The following is a 23,268-nucleotide window of genomic DNA, read 5'->3' on the forward strand; positions in this document are numbered from 1 at the left end:
TATGGGGTGAATAGATGGGGGTGGCTTTGAAAGTTTGCAGAAGATTTTGAAATCTTACAGAACTCCAAATCCAACACTTTCTAGTTGTGTGACTTTGGCAAGCCACCCCACCTCTGTGCTTAAGTTTCCTCTTCTGCAAAAAGGAGTTTGGGGTCTCAAGACAGTCTATAGAATACCCTTTTGTAAGCAAAAGTATTACATCCATTACATGGATGTTCATGTAATGAGTGAAAATGCAAAGAATAAGACATGGATCTGCTCTCAAGAAGGCACTTGCTCTTTTAATTCAAAGTATAAGCCTAGAAAGGTACAAGACCAAGTGGTATTGGACTAAGGATAAATAGTCCAGTGAACTAGAATAAAGACTGCAAAAATAGACCCACACATATATGGAAGCAATATTTGGCAGAGGTGACACGGCAGATCTGTGGGGAAAAGGTTCATTCTCTATAAATGGTGCTGGAGCAGTTGTACATCTATGTTAGGGGAGGAAAAGGTCATGGGTGCTGGGCATGGTGGTGCACACCTGTAATCCCAGTGGCTCAGAGGCTGAGGCAGGAGGACTGCAGGTTCAAAGTCATTCCCAGCAACTGAGTGAGGCCCTAAGCAACTCAGACTCTGTCTTAAAATAGAATGCAGAAAATAGCTGGGGGTGTGGCTCAGTGGTTAAGTGCCCCTGGGTTCAATCCCCAGTTCTAAAAAAAAAAAAAAAAAAAAAAGTGACTTGGGATCCCTACCTCACACCACACATAAAATATCAATTCCAGATGTACTGAAGACTTAAACACACATGAACACAACATAAGAGGAAAGGATTTCTTGAAAAAGATATGAAAAGCACAAATCATCAAGAAAAGGATGGATACATTTAATTAAAATATGAAACTCCTTTTTTTTTTTAAACCCAGTGCCTCACACATGCCAAGTGAGCACTCTACACTGAGCCACAACCCCAGCCCCTGAAACTCCTTTTTATCAAGGGAAATATGTGCGACACAAGATCCAAAATATACAAAGCCCTTTCACAAATCAATTTTCAAAAGAAACATTAGAAAATTGGGGAAATATATGAACAGGCAATTTGCAGGAAAGGAACAATGAATGGCCAATAAACATATGCAAAGATCGTCAGCCTCATTTGTAATGGGGAAATGCAAAATAAAACCTCTGTAAAGTGTCACTTCGCACCTGTCAGACTGGCACAAAAACAAAGTGAGGCAGAAGGGACATGGAGCATGGAGAATTCTGGTACCCTGCTGGCTGGAGCAGGGGTGGGTACAGCCACTCAAGAATGATGTGGCAGCTTTGAAAATATTGAGGGTGCATGTACCCTGGTGACCCAGGCTTTCCTATGGAACATACCTGGAGAGCCTCTTGCTCATTGAAACAATATTTAGATTAAAGAAGACTCTGAAACAGCCTCAGTGTCTATTATCAGAAGAATGCATAAGCAAATTGTGAAGTGTTCAGAGAAATGCTATGCTGCCAAGAAATGAGTAACTAGAGATTCCTTATGAACCACCAGTGAAGGGGGGGGGGGGCAAGTTGCAGACAATCAAATTATATGATATCATTTACACCGATTTTTTAAAACATGCAAACCAAAATACTCTAAGTAACATAGAATTTCACAGATGTAGCAAATGCACAAAGACATTCAGAAGCATGATAAATATACCATTCAGCGAAGTATTTACCTCGAGGGGTAGAGGGAGATGTGATAAGGTGGTAGGAGGGGGCTTCTCCCATTTTGAGACTTTGTTTCTTGACTGGAATGGTAAATACACAGATTCTGTCTTATTTTTCAAACTTCTGCATATGTGTGTTTCTGGGGATCAAACCCAGAGCCTTATGTAATGTCAGGCAAGCACTCTACCACTGAGCTACATCCCCAGCCCCCAAACAATTTTAAAGTACAGAGCAAGCATGATGGGAATTTTGGAGTTCTGCTCCAAAACTCACTTTCCTCTTTCATTCTCCTTGCTCTCCCCCACCGTCCACCCAGGAACATTTTTCCACTGAGCTATATCTCCAACCCTTTTTATTTGCTTGAAACAGGATTTTGCTCACCTGCCCGGTCTGGCCTCCAAATTGGGACCCTCTTGCCTCAGCCTCCCGAGGCTCTGAGATTACAAGCGTGAGCAGCCATGCTCAAGATGACTTTCCTCATTTTGATAATACAGTCATAGTGTCTAAGTGCTCAACTCAAAGCCCAGACATGAACACCTCCATCCCCAATCTCCAATGGAGTCCTTTACACCCTAGTCCCAGTCAACTGGGACTCCTCCCACATACGCATCACTATCAATCAGGCCCTGAAACCTGGCACACTCTCTGAGGCCTTCCTGAATTCACAGACTGCTCACTCTTCCCAGGCCTGGTCCTCCCTATCTCTGCCCAGCCTTTGCCTATTTCTCCATTACAATCCAGCTCAGGCATTTCAGCTCCTGGGAAGCCCTGGAGGTATTCACTGACTCCTCCAGGTAGAGAGTTCCCACTTGCCCTCTTCGCTGTTTATTACAGTATGGATTGTTGCACCTGATTAGGAGTCTGTCTCTGGGAGGAGACTGTGAGCTCCTCCAGGCACCAGCCTTGTCTGAGCCACTGAGCAGCCCCGCTGTCTGGGTGGGGCTTGGCCTTAGGAAGATGTGTTTAATGAATGAAAGGGCTGAGTAGACCCAAGTGCTCAGAAACCCACAGGAGCCACGCCAAACTGAAAAGGAGAGCAACCCCACCACCTATTTGGTTGATTGCTTGGTCTTCACTGAACATTCTTCAAGATAGTGTGAACTTTAGGGTCAGAGAGAACTGTTCATACCTGGGCTGAACTGTGTTGCCCACTGTGTGAACTGACATGCTATTATATCCCTCTGAGCCTTAGCTTTGGGGTCTACACAATGAGGATGTGACTAGTTGTGGCTAGGGCTCATCACAGGAGTAAAAAAATTCAGTGAGATTACAGAAAGATTACAGACCCTTTTGCAGGGTCAGGTAGCAACCGTGTCAATATTGGCCAAGAGGAAGATATTTGCAGGGAAGACTGGAAGGAACCGCCTATGAAAAATGGAGGTCTAGTCAAGCATGGTGGCTTGGTTTCAACTACTTGGAAGCTGGGGCAGGAGGATCTCTTGAGTCTATGAGTTTGAGACCAGCCTGGGTGACATAGCAAGACTGTTTCCAAAAGGAAAAGGAAGGAAGGGAGATAAAACTATCAAAAGGCTGTTCACCGATTCTCAACAAAAGCATGCACCCGGAGGCTGGTTGGAGCTGGGATGGCCAGAAGCATGCTCCCAGTTCCTGCTCCTAGCACTGCTTCCTCCTGTCCTCTGCCCCTGGCCATCCCACCCCCTGCTCCAACACACACTTCGGAAGTGATTAGCTGCACAGCATTTCGGAATCCTAGGCCCTCCTCTCGGTCTCCCCTATCCACTCTGGCCCCCTCCAATCTGCTCTCACATATATCCCAGGGAGCCAATCTGGGCCCATCTTTTCCTTGCCGGCTTCCATCTGTAGGGGCAACAGAGCCTGTGGCACCTTCCCCAGGGATGCATCTGAAGTGATTTACCAAATGCACTATATATGCAAAATCTACATATGTCCACTTGTCGGGAGCTTCCATCAAAGCAACACAAAGGATTGCAAATTGCTTATGGTCCAGACTGTAGAAGATGAATTGGATGGCGTTACAGTCTGTACATGCAAACAAATATATAAAATTGACAGGGCCGTGTGGTCACTGCAAAAGAACAACACTGTGTGCTTCAAGGGTTCTGGCGACAGACTGTCTGAGCTAAGGAGCCAATTGTCTTTGATCTGGGTCTCCCTGGACCATATAATATTATCCTGGTGACATAGATATGAGCCACCCATGGCACTTTGTCCCATGCAAATGTCTGCCATCTTTCTTAGTGGCTCTCAGGAAGGCCATCAGTGACTTCCTTGTTGGGAACACCAAAGGATACTTTCCCCGTCTTCATCTAGCCCGACCTCTTGGCCAGACTTAACCCCATGGAAACTTCTGCTCTCTTCTTTCTCACCACACTCTCCCAGTTTTTCTCCTGGTTCTCTGGTTACTCCTTCCACTCTTTGGCTACCTCGTTTTACTCCACTGGGCCATAAGAGTTGGAGGGGAGACGGTCAGAGCCCCGTATCCTCGACCTTGCATGGAGCTCACAGCTTCAAACCACCCCCACCCCCCGCCCCCCGCCCCGCCTGGGCTCATGCCAGTAATTCCCACACAGTCCCTTCCAGCCCCGCCTGGGCACCCGTGGTCTCTTGCCAGGACTTCAGTAAGCGCTGAGCTGGTTCCCTGCCTCTGTCTACCTGTCTCCATCTTGGTTGTGTCCATTGATTCTCCCCAGGAGGTTTTCCAAGCATGAATACAACCACATCACCCCCACCCCTGCTAAAAGGTCTCAATGGCTTCTTACAGCTTCGTGTGGCCTACCAAGCACTGGGTCTGCCCCCCCATCCATCTCTCCAGCCCATTTCCTGACATCTCCCCCTCCCTCCCTCTCCACCCCAAGCCACTCCAGCCAACTTCCAGGTCCTCAAATATGCATCATTCCTGCCCATGACCTGCCTACCAGGTTCCCCTGTCCAGAACCTTTCTCTGTCCCCTCCCCTCCTGGACCCAGTTAACTCTTCCAACAGCAGCTTAATGTCACTTCCTCGGGGCAGTCTTCCCTGGCCTCCACGCTGTACCCCATAGCCCTGGGTGCCTTCCTTCCCGGTGCTGACCACCGTGTGTTATTATGTTATCACCTGATGAAACATCACCATCCTCCCCTGAGCATGTGGATCACGCTTGGTTTTGCTCATTGCTGCACCTGGTCCCACACCCAGCAAGGACCCCAGCACATAATAGGTGCTCTATGGATGTTGGCTGATGAATGGATGAATCGATGTTTGCTTGTACACCTCCCCTGATGGGCTCTACTTATCATGGATGGACACTGTTACCAGAGATTTCTACACCTAGGTCCACTGATATGTAAGCATACTTGGATGCTTTTCCAGTTGCTTTGTGTGTTCTATCATTTAATTCTCACAATCACCTTTGAGGATGTTCTGATATCGTCTATGTCCCTTTAATATGAGGAAACTGAGGCTCAGAGAATACAAGCAAATTGAGCAAGATCACACAGCCATGTAAATGGCAGAGCTGGTGCTCACATCCACATCTGTGGGATTCTAAACCCGGGGCTTGGTAACCACTGGGATGCACCACCCTTTTCTGCATACTATTCTGTAGTAGTCCAAGTTAATTCATAACTTAATCTCCCAAGGGGAAGGCAGGACCTTCCTGGATAGAAATAAGATTCAGAACCTCATCCACCAAAGCATCAGACCGTGTACACCAAAACCACCAGAATCCCCGGGCAAGGGGGGACATGAGTGGAGGCGAGGGAAGGATAGGGAAGCGCACTCACCCGGTGCCTGTGCACAGCGGTGATGGTCAGGAAGAACGAAGAGCAGAAATGGACAGAGCTCACTGCTGCCTCTGAGGAGTTTGAGAATTAAATACCAGGTGGAGGTTGGCTGTGTGAGACACGAGGCGTGGAGGAGGACCATGCGCTCCTGACAGAAAGGCCCCTATTCCAGGGCTGACCTGCTCGCAGCGGGCACAGCCCTGTCCAGGCCTCACCAGCCCCCGCTTTGAATCCACCCCCACCCCCAGGGTTTCTCCCATACCCACCCCTGCTGTTGACAGATTCCCCAAGTGCCTTTCAAGGTCAGCTCCCCTTCCCCCATGCCAGGCTCCAGTCTGGGTGCTGGGGATGCAGGTAAAGAGAAGAGTGAGGTGCTCCCAGATGCACGGGGCAGAGACAGTCAGCAGTGTCCCCAGGGACCACCTGTGTGCTGGCCCTGTGGCCCACATGTGATAGTCCCAGGTGGCTGCTAAGCATAAGACAGAGGTGGCTGTGGGGCCCTGAGGCCAACCTGGGCAGCACAGGTGGTTCAGGAAGGGCTCCTGAAGAGATGACCTGTGAGTGTGTCTTAAAGGAGAGAGATGACAGGCAGCCAAGAAGGAGCAGCCTTTGCAAAAGCATGAGCAGAGGGGAGCACGCGGGGGGCCGGGGGCAGTTTACAGTCAAGACCACTGGGCATCAGGGATGAGGGGCAGCCAAGGGAGAGGGGAAGGAAGAGAACAGTGTGGGTCACCAGGTCCCTGAGCACCGTGCCAGGGCTGGGACTTTGAGGAAGCCACTGGGAGACCCCAGGGCCAGGAGGGACATGGAGGATTCTTGAGTTTTACATGAATCTCTTCATCTGCAGGAGGAGGAGGGACGTAAAGGAAATAGACTGGGGACCAGCAAGAGAATGATCCAGGGAGTGGCCGGGAGGTGCAGCAGGAAGGACAGACAGCTTAGTAGTTTGGTCAGAAAGAAGACCCAGATTGGATGGTTGCTGGAGGGGAATTTTGGGGTGGGGATGGACCGTGGGCTACTCAGCACTAATCCCCCTTCTAGAAGGAAGGAACCATTCTTCCAGATGTGGAAGGCTATAGGAAGATGTCCTTCAGCTGTCAGCAGTTTGGGGTTGCCCCTGGTGAAGAAAGCCATCTCACTAAAGATGACACTCCCCGGGATGTCCCACATCCAGGAATTGACCAACCCAGGAGCATGATGACCTGGCCCCTCGGCACTACCCAGGACCACTCTGAAGGGCCATCCTGGGTCCAGACACAGGGTGAATGGGACCTCCATTGAGATTGCACACAGCTCAGCTTTGCCCTGCACCGCTGCTGCCCGTCCCCTGCCCGGGTCCACAGCCTGAGCGCAGACCCCAGCGAGCCTCCCGCACACAGAAACATCTCAGACCCGGCTTTCTGGGGTTGAAATGGTGCCGGTGAGGACAGAAAGCACTTGCTAGGTGTCCCCGTGAAAATGACCCAGTAGATAGTGTGGCTTCAAAGTTGCCAGGGAGAAAGGTGAGCAGTAGTCAAGAGAACAGGTAAGGTTCTGGGACAGGTGGAGAGGCCAGCTCTTCCTGAGACAGATGCAGAAATTGGAGGCAACTTTGGGTAGAGATGAGGTCAGGAAGTAGAGGGAGTCTGAGTCTTCACTTTTTTTCTTTTTTCCTCCTTTGCAGATGGAAGAAAGTAATGTTGGCTATTAGGGGGAGGGTAGATAGTAAAATAATTATGCAAGAAAATAATTACCAGGGGCACAGTATCTATTGCCACTGTCGTAGTAAGGAGTGCAGGGCCTCAGTGGGTGGGTGGGATTCTGCCAGCCTGTGTGCCCAGAGGGGCAGAGAGGACCCAGCCAGGGATGATGTGAGGGACTGGGAATAGGATTCCTAAATTATATACAAGAGGCCCAGTTAAATGTTACTTGTTTAGTATAAGGACATCTTTTGCAATATTTGGATATACTTATGCAAAAAATCATCCATTGTTTACCTCGTTCCTTTCTGACCCCTTCCTACACTGGATGGGCAACAGACTTCAGCCCAGGTAGTTCTCAGATTCTCCCCTTCCCCTCCCTTGCTCAAACACCTCCAGGCTCACCATTGTTCAAACCATCGATGGGTCATTTGAGGCCCTCTGTTTTCTGATCTTCAGCCACCCTCTCCACCCCATCCCGCATCCTTGGACACTTGGTCCAGGTCTCCTGCCTCTTAGTTTTTGGCTTTAGCCATTTCCTCTGCTTATAAAGGCCTCTCCCCAAGTCCACTCTGCCAGAAAGCCTCCTAGGTCTAGATCCCTCCTGGTGGGAGGAAGTAGTCAGAAGCACCTTGGGCGAGTCCTTTCACTCTGAACCTCCTCTATTTCCTTGACTCTAAATGGGCTGGATACTGCCTCTCTCATCCAGCTGCTGAAGGGATGAGAGATAGTGTTTAGAAAGGGTCAAGCACACCCTCAGATGTGGTACTCTCCCTGCCTCTGGCCAGATCCCTGCCTGGCACTCCAGGGTGTAAATGCACTTTTGCTGGATTGCATTGACTCAAAGGTTCTGAGCTTTTACATTTCAACTTGCTTCTCAGAATTACCAGGCCCAAGAGTGGAACTTAGACAAATTCAATTTCCTATATTAAGATGATCTGAAAAGAGATGAGTAATGAGGTCACTATAATTCTGATGGCATAACAGGTTTTTCCCTCAGTCCACAATGGGCCAAACCGGCTCCCCCTGAAGGGCCCCTTTTAGAATCAAACATGGCGCCTAGCTGCTCCAGCTGGAAGCAGGTAATATCTGCCACACACATTTCTGTCTCAAGCCCCCCCAATCCCAGACCACAAAAGGTGATTTCTTGGAACCATTAGCATAATTACCTGACTGCAATGCTATAGAGGAGCGATTAGATGAGCCTGTGATTTTTGCACAGTTATTTGTCTCAAGTAAGTCACCTGAAGTTCATCTGCCATGAGGATTCATGGCTGCATTCTGTAATCGTAGGGAATTATTTTGCTAATAACAGAGGTACCTTGATCTAATTTAGTTTTAATGCCAAGAGGTGCCCTCCCAGAATAATCAGCTTCAGGCCAATTCCAATTTCCAGGTTTGTTACACATTCTGGAGAGAAGATTCAATTCAAGGAGGCTGAAGTTACTTCTTTATCACCTAAAGTCATCTAGGGGCGAAATGCATCCTACCTCTATGTGTTTGCAGAAAAATGCAGGGAGAGGCCCAGCCGCAGGGAGCCAGGGTGGGCGCCCAGCCAAGAGGAACCACTGGGTCAGGTTCAATCCATTAGATATTCCTGGAAGAGCCCTACTTTTTCTTTCATTCATTCATTATCTCATTCATTCTTTTCTTCCATTTCTGGGGTCTCTCCTCAGCATGACCTGTTCTGTGCTGTTATTGGATGCAGCAATGACAAATACGGGTGCCAGTCTCTTCCAGAAGCATTAACACTTATCAAGCCATTATGTCCTGTGAGCCAGGTGGGAGCTGCTATTGTACCCATTCTGCAGGTGAGGAAACTGAGGAAGAGAGGTTAAGAAACTTGTCTCAGTTCAGACAGCAGTTAAGGACACAGCTGGGATTTAAATTTCCCCCAAGGTCACAGGCAAGGTAGAATCCACACAAGGCATGGTGCAAGCCCCCTGCTCTGTGCTCTCTTTCAGGCTTAACAACTACTCTGGGACAGGGGTGTCATTAGCTTCGTTTTATTGAGGAAGAAACAGAGTCTTGCGGAGATTTGACTTGGCCAAGGTCAATGCAGGGAGTACATGGAGGAGTTGGGACTTGAACCCTGAGATTCTGATTCTGAACCTGGGGCTGCCTTGGCCAAAGCTGGGAAATATGTGCAGTGTCTTTTGATATCTTTGTTAGAGGCTGGGTTTAAGGTAATCACCCAAGTGCCCGGTGACCTGCAGTCCAGCTCTGATCCCTTGGGGCAGTTCCTCTTCCCCACCCCCACCTCTCGCCCTAGAAACTCAGTCCTTTTGTTCCTGTTACCAAACAAACCCGATTGTCCGATTCCTGTTCCTTCATTCACATGTTTATGCTTTCAACAGAAGGCTGTCTGGTTCTGCAGGACAGCCAGGAGGTAGCTGTGACTCTGTCCCCACCCCCCAGTCCTCCCTGGGGGAGGGAATGGGGTGAATGGGGTCTTCCTCTATAGAGGTGGCTGGAAAACCACTGGGCTGGATCCTCTGTTGGCTCCTGTGGTTCCCAGAGCCAGGGACCTGGGCTCACTGATGACCGGTGACGTCTGCAGGGCTGGAAGGCTGCTAAATGCCCACCTGAGACCCCGCCCCACCTGCACCCAAGCTCAGGGTAGGGGTCAGCCAGCCCTGGCACTGGCTTCGGGACAGGCTACTTCCCCATTGGTTGCCCATTAGTCTTCTCCCCTGTCTTCTTCCTTTTTTGAAGTCGTAGTTGTTTATACTCCGTCCCTCCTCCCTCCAACAAGTGTCCCTGTTCACCACTTTCTGTTGAGGCTACAGGAGAATGAGACAAAACTCCCGTGTGACCTCAGGACAGAGCCTTCACAGATGGCTGCATCCCCAGGTGACGGGCGCCACCCACACCCTGGGCACGCAGTTGCTGGGGTTGGGAAGGCTTCCTGGAGGCAGTGGCCGCCAAAGGGGCACCAGCGTGTGAGTGGGAGCTGGCAGGTGGCAGGGAACCACAGGTGGGAGGGAGGCAGATGTTTTAAGCCTCAGGGAGAGGGGCAGGAAACTGGGGAGGCCGAGGAAGCCTGAGTGTTTAGGAGCCATCAGCCACTCTGTCTGGCTGAAGCATGGGCATTGGTGGCCATTTGCAGATGGAGTAAGGGAGGCCATCCAGGATGCAGCAGCAGGTCGCCAAAGGTCAAGAGCCTGGATATGGCCAGGTATGGTGATGCACACCTGTAATCCCAGCAACTGGGGGGGGGGGGCGGTGGTTAAAGCAAGAGGATCCTAAGTTCAAGGCCAGCCTCAGAAATTTATGGAGCTCCTGTCTCAAAATCAAAAGGACTGGGGATGTAGCTCTTCCCCAGTACTGGTACTGGTGTGGGGGGGGAGCTGGGGAATTGATCCTGAGGGTCATGGGCCAGTGGGGGTTTTCAGCAGGGGAGGGAGCAGGATCTGCGTTTAGAAGCTCATTTGAGTGCACAGGGAGGACTGAGGGGGGTGGCACTGTGAACATGCAGATTCCCCCCCTCCCCCTTCTCTCCTCCCCAGCCCCCACCCTCCCTGACACAGTGTGAGTGTGTCGTCCCCCCCCCACACACACACACACACAACACACGAATAGAAGGAAGGGGGATTTGGGCCTGCTGCTCATCTGCCCTGGCCACCCAAGCCTGGAAGGCAGCCCTGACCTCTCACCTCCTGGACCAGGGTCAAGAGGTCTTCAACACTCCATCTCCCGCCCCAGGCTTGATTTTGGTGCTCTCTGCAAAGCGCCTGCTTATGAACAGAGGCTCTGGCAAAAGGGCAGCTCCCAGCCCTTCTCCAGCCCCTTCAGTCTGAATCCTGCTTCTCACAAGCCCCTTCCCCAGCCCTGTAGCCCCTCTTGGCTCAGGGTGGTTGTGCCCACCCCACTCCCAAAGCCCCACGCTGTGGGGGAGGGGGAGGTCCTCTCCCCAAACACAAGCTCTTTTGTTCCAGCCCCGTGGCTTGGCCCTCAGCCCTGCGCCCGCTGCCCCGCACTTGTCTCCTGGTGGAGCTTGCCTTGCTCTTAATGAGCCCCGGGTCAGCAGAAGACGCTGGCATGCAGGGCTGGGGCTCAGGCTACTCCTGGCCCAAGCTAGGGACTCTGCCCCTGCCCTGCTCAAACCCCTTCCACAGCGCCCGCCTACTCCAGTTAGCTAGCACGCAGGCCTAGGGGTGCTGCTGGCTTTCCTGTAACACAGGCCAGCAGGATGATAAAGCCTGTCACCCCCCAGGGCCCCCCTGGAGCCTGGCCAGCTGTGTGGGCCATCAAGCAACGGGCTTCGCTCGGGCTGGGAAGTCCTGAAACTCATGTCCACCTCTGTTGGGGCTGCTTCCTTTGCTGGGGGGACCCTCCCTGCTGCACTGAACTAAATCTCAATTCTTTCCACCCCCTTTTCCCAGCAGGGACAGTCCCAGCAGCCCCTCCCAGAAGCCCCCTTAGACTCCCTGATTCCTTGATCAGCCCCACCAGCCTCACCCCCTGCTGGGTCCCCATTTGCCCTTCTACACCAGGTTCAGTGGAGGTGAGTGGAGACCCCAGGCCCCCTGCAGCTCAGCCCCTCCTACCTCCCCCTGGAGTGGGACAGTCCCATGGGGTGCTCAGTACAGACTCAGAGTAGCAGTGAACCGTGGGAAGCACATGGGCTTTGGAGCACGGGGACCAGAGTTGGAATCTGGACTCTGCCCCTCCTAGCAACGACTCCACTCGGGGCAATCTCCAGGCCTCTCTGCCTATAAATTGGGAGGGGGCTTCCAGTGAGAGCTGTGTGGGCCACGTGTCTCCTTTCCTCTGTTCTCTGGTTCAGCTTCTCAAGGTGCAAGAGGAGGAGGATCGGGTTGCCCTCCTAGATGCTGGGAGAGCCCTGGGCTGCTGAGGACACGGGGCAGTGGGGGGACTGAGACACCTCTAAAGCCACCACCCAGCAACACTGCTGCCCCCTGGACTCCTGGCTGCCTGGACTCTCTCCCTTCCAGCCTCCTCCTGCTGGGACTGGACCTCCCAGAAGTGGGCAGCCAACCCGGTTCCCCTGAGCGGCTCAGGGGAGGGGGCCAGGTGAAGGTGGGGTTGAGAGTCTTAGAGATTCTGGAAAGACTCATCAGAACACATTCCCTCCCTGTTTGAAACCATTCATGCAGAAGAGCCCAAGCTCTGGGCCTAGCACCCGAGGTCTCCCTCCTGGTCCTGCTGACCTCCCCAGGCTCCAGCCTCCTCTGCCCATCTGGACCTGGGTCCAGTCTACCGAACTGCCTGAGGTTCCCAGAGAGGCTACTGTGTGGCTCTCAACGCCTGCCCTTTCTCCTGCGGTTCCCTTTGCCTGCTCACCAGGCCGACACACCTCAGGCTCACCTTCCCTGCGCTGTCACTGGAACTGTGAACGCCTGTTCTGAGCTCCTCCCTGAGACCAGATCCAGCCCATCCAAGGCTCCCCAGGGCCTCTGGAACCAAGCAGAGAGACCGAGAGCTGTTGGGAGTGAATTAAGGAGGCTGGGAGTGGGACCCTGGGCTCCAGCCATCCTCCGTTCCAGCGTCTGCCCCTTAGAACTGAGCGGTCTGTGGGGTCCAGGGGAGGCAGGGGGGTGGAACATTCCAGTGCCTGGGCAGCCTCTAGACTAAATCTCAATCTCTAGAGCAAGGCTGGGTATCATCCCAAGGCCCAGCAAGGATTAGAATACTCTGGAAATTCTGGGGCAGCCCAGATCCCCTCCTGCCACCCAGATGAGGCTGCACCCTGCCAGAGGCTCCAGATGCTCTTTAATACCACTCTGTGTGCTGCACTGACCCAGCCCCCTCACTTAGCTTGCAAAGTACTTTTACTTGTATCAAATCACTCCACCATTCATTATTCATTCAACAAACATTCAGGGGAAAGTACTGGAGCTACAGAGTTGAAGCTCTGAGGTGTGTGCAGCAGGGACAGACATACACAAACAGGTTGACAGACAAGGCCATCAGGAGTGACAAGGCTGCCTCAGAGCCCTGAGTGGAATGGTGACTTACAGAGGTCCCTTGGTCTGGGATAGGGCCTGCATGGAGCAGGGGTGACGGAGGCCCCGGTGGGAGCTGGCAAAGGGCAGAGGTGCAAACACAGGAGGGGTGTGAAGGGTGCAGAGGTGTGGAGAGGTGGACGATGTTTGGTCAGCTGTGCTGGTGACCTCACTGAGGACCACACGGGCAGGGAAGAAGCAGAGACCAGAGGAGGAAGGAGCTGGATATGGTCAGGAGGAGCAAGGAAAGGGTGGGAGAGACTGGGAGAGCCCACGAAGACGCTGTAGGGTGGTCCTCAGGCGCAGGAGGGGACAGAGCCCAGTGGGCAGGACTGGCCTCCATGGGGGAGTTGAGTGAAGAGTGAGGCCTGCAGCGAAACACAGGCGGACTCAGAAGAGTCCACCTGGAGAGGCCGAGGTGGGTCGAGCTTGCTGCCCACTTACTGCTGCACACAGTAGGCCGTCACCAGGTGCCTGTGGGTGCAGCCAAGCCCTGAGGGAATGGGAGGAGGCAGAGAGACACAGAGATAGATGGCGAGACAGGCAGAGACTGAGACAGAGACGGGGAAGTCTCTGACAGGCTGCCCAGGCCCGCGGTGCTGTCAGAGGCCAGCCTGAAAGAAGAGCCCGGGAGGGGCAGACAGCCTGTTGAGGGCCACAGCCAGTCGGGATGACCATGGCATATTGCCAGAAGGGAGTAGTTGAGAGGTGACACCAGCCAGCCACTGAGATGATGATGGTCATGTTAAGCTGTGTATTCAATTGTATGCAGACCTTTACTGTCTGGCAATAGGGCGGCTCTTGCGGCCTTGGGCACCGGCTACTTTGGAGTTTCCGTGGAGTTCTCGCAGAGTTTTCACTGGGTTCGGAGAGAGTTGGGGCGGAGCCCAGGGAAGAGTGGGGTGAGTGGGGGTGTGTGTGCATGGAGTGCTGGTGGAGTTCGGGCAATAAAGCTTCCTGTTGGAACATACAGTGCTTTGTGGCAACTCGGTGATTTGTGCCCAGCCAGACTGTGGCAACAGCCACCGTCACCCGCCCTCCACAGAGCTGGCAAAGGAGAGACCAGAGGTCTCAGAGCAGGGTACCCAGCCAGGCCTGAGCCCTGACTCCTAGCTATGGAGCCGGCCGGGCCCCTTCCTCCATGTGGGGCTTCACCAGGAAGGAAGGGACCCTTGGCCCCAACCTGAAGGAAGATGCTGGGCTGGTGGCCACCTCCAGCTTCAGGGGCCAGGGGCCACCTCTTGCTCCCTCTGAGGCTCACCCCACTCCCTTCCAGGTCAGCCTCACACTGGGGCTCCAGGCCGCCCCCCACTGCTTCCGCTGACAGCCGCCCCCTCGCTCAGGACCCGGCTTCCTACATCAGCAAAGGGCAGCGTGAGGCCATCCACAGGGAGGGCGCTGGCAGGGGAGGGGCAGGCCTGGGGACAGGCAGCAGGCCACTTCAGGAACTGCAGTCCCTTGAACTGCTCTTTTGCTCACAGACTGAACCCAGGGAGCCCAGGGGATGGGGGACCCCGCGCTGTCACAGGCTCACGCAGGGACTTCTGTGGATGCAGAGACCAGGCACAGGCCCGGTCACCCTCCCGCAGGGCCCTGCTCTGCACGCTCGTCTGCCTGCACACGAGGCGCTGGGGGAATGTAGGTCACCGGCTGGAAGGCCCGTGGTTGTGGTGACCCAGCCATCCGGGCACAGCTTCAGATTGGACAGGAGTCCACCCCTCCCTCCACCTGCCTCTGCCCCTGCTCCCATGAGTTGGTCCAATTCCAGGCCCCTTGAGCTCCTGTCTTGTTGTCCCCAGGATCCCTGGGCGGGCTGAGACTGCCCAGCCCTGCTCTGCCGGGGTAGGGATCCTCTGTTTGTCCCTCTGCGGGGCAATGCAGAGTCCCCAAGGGATGGAGGGAAAGTGGCTCCCACCTTGGAGAGCTAGAAGGCATGGCCCATGAGATGTCCTAGGACTAGAGGTCACGACCCCACTGACAAGTGGGGACAGAGTGGCCTCAGCAAGGCTGATCAGGGCCAGCTTCCTGCGGCAGGGGAACCCTGGCTGGGCATCTGAGCTGAAGCTTCGGCCAGCCTTGGAAAGGAAGTGGTTCCGATACGTGGCTCCGGTCCCTCCACCCTGGAGTCAAGGTCACATCTGGAAGGACCGTCACAGACTCCCCTACAGAAGGCTGTCCCATGGCCCCCGCAAGCACAAGCCCAGGACCCCAGACTCCCTCCCGTCCAGAATCTGCTCTGCCACCTGCGTCCCGTCTCAGTGTGAACACCCACATTCCCACCACCAGGCCAGAGATCCAGGGTCCTCCGGGCTCTTTGCTTACTCACAGACTGAACCCAGGGAGCCCATGGGGATGGGGGACCCCCACGCAGGCACAGGCTCACGCAGGGGCTTCTGCAGATGCAGAGACCAGGCCCAGGCCCTCGGGCCCTGATCTTCATGCTCCTCTGCCTGTGCACACACATGGGCTCCATGGGGAGCCCAGGGCAGCTCACAACCCGGAGGAGGAGACAAGCAGAGAAGCCGGTGGACTTTGCCCATCGTGCGGTGGGAGGGAGTCCAGACCAGGCCGGCTTCCTGGAGGAGGGGGGCCTGACCTGCACCCCCAGGATGAGCAGGTTGCGAGGTTGGTGGGGAAGGGGAGGAGGGAGAGTGCTCCAGGACCGGAGAGGAGAGCAGGGCACAGGAGGGAGAGCAGAGGCCGCGGGCACCACAGGAGAAGGCAGAGCATGATGGTGGAGGGAGAGGAGGGGGTGCTGTGACCAGAAGAGGAGCATCTGCAGGTCAGACCCTGGTGGCCTGAGTCCTGTGGGTGAATTGACTTTGTCCTGCTGCAGCGGGGCAGGGCGGGGGACTGTGGGGATTTTAATACGGCCCCTTCTGGCTGGCCCTGGAGAGTGTGTTGGGGACAGGTGGAGATGGGGAGTCCCAGGGGGGAGCATGATGGCTGCCCAGGAGTGCGGGCAGGGCCGGGCCTGAGGTGGGGGCTGGGTGATGGAGTCAGGGCGGATCTCTCAGGAGGCAGGACGATTGAGTGAGTCCAGCTCCTCCCTCTCTGCCTCCATCTCCCCATCATGCCATGGTGACTGGTAGGAAGACCCTCGCAGACCCTTCCCCCGGGCCGTCCACTGCTCACCCAGGCCCCCCCCAGGGCTTCCAGAGGGGATTTCTGGGAGGAATCCCAGCTGGAAGGGGCATAGCTGTGGCTGGGTGGGCTCAGCAGCCTCGGGCATACCCACCAGAAGGAAGAAGATGGGCGTCCAGGGAGGCCAGGAACGCACTGTGCTGCTGGGGAGGGCCCCGGCCTTCTTGGAATAGAAAGGGGTGGGGCCATGGTCCAGCAGGGATGTGAGCAGGCCCCATCCCGGGCAGGACAAAGACTTGGGCCAGTGCCTCAGTTTCCTCATCTATAAAATGGGACTCAATGTGCTAAGAAATGCACTAGGCAGTAGAAAGGCTTGGGACACTGGGCCATGTCACTGAGCCATCTAACAAAGGTCTGCAGCTCCGTACCAGCCCCCACGACGAGGCAGCCACTGTCCTGGGCCGTGCAATGCTTCATCCACCCTCTGGTGGAAAGCCCAGGCCTCTGACCCTCAGGACAGAGCCTTCCAGAAGCCATAGAAAGCAACGTGGGTTTGCCTAAAGCTCACATAAGCCCCTGGACAAGTGGCTTCTTTCTATTCCCACCCAGAGCCCCGCCCTCTGCGGGACAGCCACGGCTCTTCCCTGGGCTTGTCCTGGCTCTGTCCTCCGGCTCCAGCACAGGAACCCCTCACCAGCCCTGCACCAGCCCCCAGATCCCGGCTCCTGCAGTGGCCGCCCGGGCTTGGGTGCCTACGAGATTCAAGCACCTCCCTGTCCAGTCTCATGGTTCTTGATTGACAGTTCTTCTAGATTGGGGTTCTTCTCCACTCTGTGGGGTGGGGGTGAGGAAAACGCCAAGTCCTCCACCTGCCCTCTGAAAAGTCCAGAGGCCCAGGAACGGCCAGCCAGCAGAAGCGAGGCTCCCTGGGCACGGGGAGGGTGCAGATTGGGGACCCAGCCCAGAGTGGTAGAAAGAGAACTGGCATCTGGGAGTCCTGGGTTTGAGTCCCAAGTACCCCTTGCTAGCTCTGTGGCTGGGGAGCTTTGGAGCCTGGATGGTGTCATTGGAGTAAAGGGGCTGCTCCTCCCTCTGGGAGGAGCTGAAGTCTCCATTCATGCAGAACCTTCAGCACAGGCCTGCACATAGTAAGTGCTCAGGAAATGGGACCCCAGAGTCCTAGAGCAAGTTGGAAGGAGTATGAATTCTGGCATCCCTTCCCTACCCAGGATAGGACACACTGGTGCAGGTACCTTACCACAGATGCGGGCCCAGGTCTTTGCCCAGGGCCTGTTGAGTTAGCTCAATAATAGAGCCAGGAGGGAGCCTGAGAGGCAGGGCAGGCCCAAGCACAGCTTCCAACATCCCATCTCATGGGCCACACCCTCAGGGAAGGGCCTAGGAGGCACTGGTTCAGAGAACAGGCTTCTTAGTGGGACAGACCTATGTGATTCTTGGCTTCACTAGCTGTGTGACTTCAGTCAAGTCACTCAGCCTCTCTGAGCTTCAGGGTCCTCATCTTCAGCAGGAGAATGATAATACCTCATCAGGTTGGTGGGGAGGGGACATGAGAGGACGGGTGAGCCACACCCCCAGCTCTGCAGCTGTGATTTTTAAGAGGAGCCTCTATTTGCTACCAGTTGAGGCCAATCCCTTGAAGGCATTTTAGCCTCCCTCTCTGCGGGAAGGGCCAGGGAGTGGTGACATCAGGCCTCCACAGCTTCCAGCCTAAAATAGCCCTTTCTTTAGACTGACTCCACTCCATCACAGCTGCCTCTGCCTCCTGCTGTCCCCAGCAGAGCCAGCACAGTCCCTGTCACGCAGTGCCCTTCACTGGTTCAGTAAACACTCCCTGGGAGTCATTTTCTCATGGGCAAATGGAAGGGCCCCCAGGTGGCAGCTCTGGTACAGCCACAGTGCTCAGACAGGCAGCAATACAGCACCCCAGGCCCCTTCAGGCATTGTCGATGGAGTGGCCTGGGTTCAGATCCCACTGCCCTGAACTCTGCTCTGGGACACTCAACTGCCCCGAGCCTCAGTTTCTTCATCTGGAAAATGGGCTAGCAGCAACCTGCCAGGTTATGAGGGCTCAAATAGAGGGTGCGCATCAAAGGCTTTTCCTGGAACCTGGCACGGAGCAGATGCTCAATAAGCAGCCTGGTTCTTACACCTGCAGCACTTGGAAGTTTACAAGCCACATCCCTCTGCCTCCCCACCGGGGCCTCCTGTGACCCTGGGGCTGATGTCCTTCCTGGGTTGTTGTCAGGAAGAAATTTGAAGGTTCTGAATTTCTGAGTGACCTCGTCCACCCCAGGATTTCCAAAGCATCCAGCCCCTCTGGAGCATTCAGCCACCTGTCTGCACCCCGCTGGCTCCTCCATGAATCACAGATCCTCCAACAGGCCTCACATGCGCCTCTGTCTCCTCTGAAGCACCAGGCGGGGTGCGGCTGGGTCTGCCCATTTGTCATACAAGGAAATTGAGCCTGAGTGAGGAATGGGGATGGCTCAAGGCCACCCAAGCCAAAGGGAGCTGGGGTGAGGCTCAGTCCACAAGAAGGGAAGAGGGTGCCAGGGGCTCAGTCAGATCTAGTCTTGATGATCAGAGCTGGAATATTTGGGGCTTGGAGCCCAGTACCCTCAACAGAAGCCCCGAGATGGAGAGGATGCCTGGGGACGAAGAGCAGGCCAAGGGCGGGTCCAGCTGGTGTCGAGCTCGTTCATTCATTCCTCATCCATTCATTCACTCATCCATTCACTCGCTCACTGTTCATTGATTCCCTTCATTCATTCCTCATTTCTAATTCACTCACCGTTGGTTCGTTCCTCATTCATTCACTCACTCGCTCACTCATTCATTTATCCAGCGAGTGTGTAGTGGGCCCTGCTCAGGTCAGGTGGTGTGAGGCCCTAAGAATACAGCAGCAAACCAGGCAGGGCTCTGCCCTGGAGCATCGCCAGGGAATAAAAACCCATCCTGACCCAGCAGACACCAAGAGCTTCAGCAGTGGGTGGGAGGTGCCATTGGTGCAGTGGGAGAAATGGTGGGACCCACGAGAACCCAAAGAGAAAGTCTTGCAGGCGAGACACTGGGCCCCTGTCAGGCTCCCCCTTGTCCCCTTCCTTGGCCATCAAAAGGCAGATGGGAAGGAGGTCCTTCTCTGAAAGACCAACAGAGCCCCACCCCATTTACAGCTCTGCTACACCCCTGAGCCCTCAGGGAGTTTAGCTGACCAGTGCCTGACCAAGAACATCACTCCAGTGGTAAGTACCAGAGCGCCCCCCAAAGGCTCTCCCCCCTCCATGCCTTGGCAGCTTCTGTTCCTTCTGTCTGGAATGCTTTTCTCTAAACCTGGGCTGACTGCATTCATTCACTCCCTCCCTCATTCAACCAGCATTTATTGGACGCTTACCACATGCCAGTCAGAGAGCTATGCCCCAGGCACACTGAGAGTTCAGAGGTGAAAGGTGGCCACGCAGGTTAAAGACATAGTAATGTGTAGTGCCAACAAGAACGGTTCCTATAGAGGACAAGGAGGACTAAGGCAGTGGAGTCTGATTTGATGGACGGGGGCAGGGGGAATATGGCCTAGGGAAGGCTTCTCTGAGGAGTTGGATTTCCATTTGATGTTGGGATAAAGAAGAAGAGTTAGTTCAGTGAAGAGTGAGAGGAAGAATACTCTATCCAGGTAGAAAAAGATAGCCTGTGCAAAGTCCCTGGGGTAGAAACTGGTTTGAAGAGGATAAAAAAGCTCAGATCTGTGTGGCTGGGACCTAGAGAGGGAGGAGGTGAAGGAGGGGGTGTCGGATGGAGCAGGCTGATCTGGATGGCACGGCCAGAGGGAGAGGCTATTGGAGATGAGGCCTCTGAGGGCCTCAATGAAGGTACAGAGAGGTAGTTCCTGAGCCAATAGGACCATGTGTTACAGGAGGACACCAGAGCAGTTGCTTTCCCTCTCCACACACGCAGGCCCAGGGAAGACCAAAAAAACTTAGCGGAAAGGTGGCCATTTTGGTTGGAATATGGATGTTGGACTTCAAGCCTCCAGAACTGTGGGGACATAATTTTGGCTTCTTAAATCTCTGTTGTTTAAACCCTCAATCTATGATAGTTTCTCATGAGCTGACAGAGGGAATCAGTGACTACTCCAAGTGTGGACTCAGAGGTTCCTCAGTGCCATAACTTCCCCCCATCGGGGCATCTGCCTCCTTCCCAGGCTGACTTGGGAATGTCACAAAGGCGGACATGAGGTCTGCCTTATTCTTGGACCCTGGCCAGTGCCTATTCTTGGACCCAAGAGTCCAGTCCAGGTCCTGAAAGGTTGAATGAATGAATGCAGAACCAGGGCCCAGAGACGGGGGTGACTTGCATCCTGTGTCGCCCTGGCCCACGATAGTCCCTTCAACTTGAGAACCAGGGCCTGTGGGGACAGACCAGACCTCTCTCCACGGAAGAGCCGGGTCCCTGTGCCCCACCGCCTGCCCTCATCCGAGTCCTCCTCTTCTCCTTGCCTTTTCCTCCCGTATCCCAGACACCTCACTCCCTGACCAGCGTCCAGGAGAGCCACAGCAGCTCGTGTGACAAAATAAGGGCTGACTGTGCACAGGGCTCTTGGGTTAAGGTGGAGCAGCCCCAGTTTCCAGGCTCATCCTGCCCAACCGTGCCCCTAGCAGAACTGGAGCACAGCAAGTTGGGGCTGTGGATTTCCGGAACATCACTGGACGGGGAGATGGAGATTTGAGGAATCTGGAAATCTGCCTGATTATGGATTGATCCCCCTGTAGCCCCCAGTGCTGGATCCTCAATGGGACAGCATCCCTGTGCCAAGCTTCAAGTGGAAAGTTCTGGGTGTAGGCAGGCCTGTCCCCACCCCCAGACTCTCTGCCCCCAGCCTTCCCCAGGATCTCATCCCTCGGGATCCGGAATCCATCCTTGGTTGTCTCCCAATCCAGGCTGGAGCGCTTCCAGGGCCAGAGCCCTTTCTCCTCCTTCCTCCTCTCCCTTCCCTTCCTCCGTCCCTGCCTCCAACCACTAAGCTAGTTCTGAGGACTGAGCTCCTATTCCTGCACCTCTGACCCCGACACAGGTTGGCACCTGGAGGTCACTCGAGGTGCACCCACCGGCCACCTGACTGCCTGGAAAAGCTAGGTGCTCACCCAGTCCTGGCCAAGCCCCCTCAGGGGTCTTAGGTCCACACGTGGCAAAGGACCTCTCCCTGGAGGGAGCTGGGCTGCTGCAGGGGGCAGGGAATGTGGCTTGACTCTGTGCCAGGCAGCCAGGGCTGGCTGGAGTAGGGAGTCGGTCCAGAGGGAAAAGAGCCCAGTTTTCGTAGAGGAGACTGAGCTCCCTGATTCCCTGAAAGGCTGACCTGAGCTGGGGGAGACTGCCCCTCAACTGCCCCTCCTCATGGAGCCTTCTCCCCAGTGAGCCCCAAACCTGCTGCCTTGGTCCCTCACCACAATCCTGCCCTCCCGCCTCCCTCCGTTGCCCAGAGACAGACACAGTGTGCTCAGCATCCTGGCAGCAGCAGGGCCAACTGAACGGTCCAGAGAGCTTGGGCAGCTCCCTCGCGGGGGCTCCCAGCCTCCAGAAACTGCCTCCACGGAAACCTGCGGCTTGCAGATCCCTCCCCCGGACCCTCAGCTGGCCCGTCCCAGGCAACTTTCCCCCAGTTCTCTGCCCAGGGCTGCCGGTGGGCCCGAAGGCTGGGCAGGGCCAGCTCCCCAGTGGCAGCCTGGGGAGCACTCTCAGCTTGAGCCCTGGCCTTTAATGACAGGGTGCACCCGTCGCCTGCTCCATCTCCGTTGACCCGCAGAATCTCACTAATTGGATCTGCCACGCAGCGCCGCTGGGGACCGGGGACCGTGGGGACGCAGCCAGGCGGGCAGAGGCGGCCGCAGGGGGCTGCAAACTTCCTCCCTCACCTCCTCAGCCAGGAGCAGAGCCTGGCGGCTCAGGAGCTCTCCTTCCCCGGCCCCCTGCCACTCGCTGCCCAGACACCCCCCTTGGGCACTGTGCCCCGTGACCCAGGGCACCATGCCCACCCAGAGTCCCCGGCCCAGGCAGTGCCAGCTGCCCGATCGCCTCCCCCCTTCAACTCAGATTCCTGAAGCAGAGAAAAGTCCCCCTGAGCAGCCAGGCTGAGGTCCCCAACTCTGCCACTTTGCCGGCCAGTGTCACCTACCGTAGGAGCCGTCTTGGTCCAGGAGGGCGTCGGGCTCCATGGCGAGCGCGCCCCCAGCCCCTGGCCCCCCCTGGTTTATGCCCCGGGGCCGTCTCCATGGGCGCCCGGGCTTCGCCTTTTGTATTCCATCTGGCGGCTTCTCCGGCGGGATGACGGGGTGTTCCTGCAGCAGGCCCCTCTCCAGCCCTCGCCTTCATACAGCACATTTAAAGTAGCAGTAACCTCTTTCTCCTCCCCCCGCAGCCTGGCTGGAAACATTAGAAGGGACTGAGGCGGCGAGATGTCTAAAATAGGAAGACGCCGGGGACGGCTGGCCTGGCTGCCCGCGACGCTGGCTGCGGGGATCTGGCCCGGCTGTGCAGATGGAAGGGCTCAGAGGTGAGGCAGACACGGGGCTCAATATCTGGAAGCCCGCTCTGGGGCCCCGGGGCCCTGTGGGAAGAGGGGGAGGTTGACCCGCTCTGGGAGGGGGTGGGGGTCCACTCTGCCGGCCACCCAGCACCCAAACCCCAGGGGCTTCTCCCAGGCCCCTGCTGGAACCTCCCACTCAAATCTGTTCTCAGACATTTCCTGCAGTGTGGGGGATGCAGTCATTGACTCAGCCATCCATTCAGTTAGTCACTAAATATTTTTTGAGCATCTAGTCCTCGCCAGACACTGGGCTGGTGCTGGGTCTGCAGGGGAGCCAGGCGAAGAGTCTGGCCCCCTGCAGGGAAAACAGCTCGCAGGGAACAGGTCACTGCAGGCGTCCGTCACCGGGGCACAGAGCAGGGGTCTCGCCTGGCTGGGGTGTGAGGTCAAGCCAGGCTCCCTGGAGGAAGGGGGACCTAAGTGGGGTCCCCACAGATGGGTAGCAGCCAGCCAGGGAAGGAAGAGGAGCAGTCACCTGTGCAGTTTTTAAAAGGGGTGGTGCTGAGGGC

The 23,268-nt window shown here is 55.4% G+C and overlaps 1 protein-coding gene across 1 annotated transcript in view; it reads right to left on the reverse strand.

Annotated features, from left to right (window-relative positions):
- DAB2IP (DAB2 interacting protein) overlaps positions 1 to 22,563 on the reverse strand; it is a 250,603-nt gene extending 228,040 nt beyond the window's left edge. Inside the window, exon 1 of the mRNA XM_081311389.1 lies at positions 22,349 to 22,563. Coding sequence (XP_081167515.1) covers positions 22,349 to 22,388 — 40 coding nt within the window. The 5' untranslated portion in view covers positions 22,389 to 22,563. The remainder of the gene's footprint in view (positions 1 to 22,348) is intronic.
- Positions 22,564 to 23,268: the final 705 nt, after the last annotated feature.

This window comes from Spermophilus citellus (genome assembly GCF_964194105.1).
Source record: "Spermophilus citellus genome assembly, chromosome: 2".
NCBI classification, from domain to species: Eukaryota; Metazoa; Chordata; class Mammalia; order Rodentia; family Sciuridae; genus Spermophilus; species Spermophilus citellus.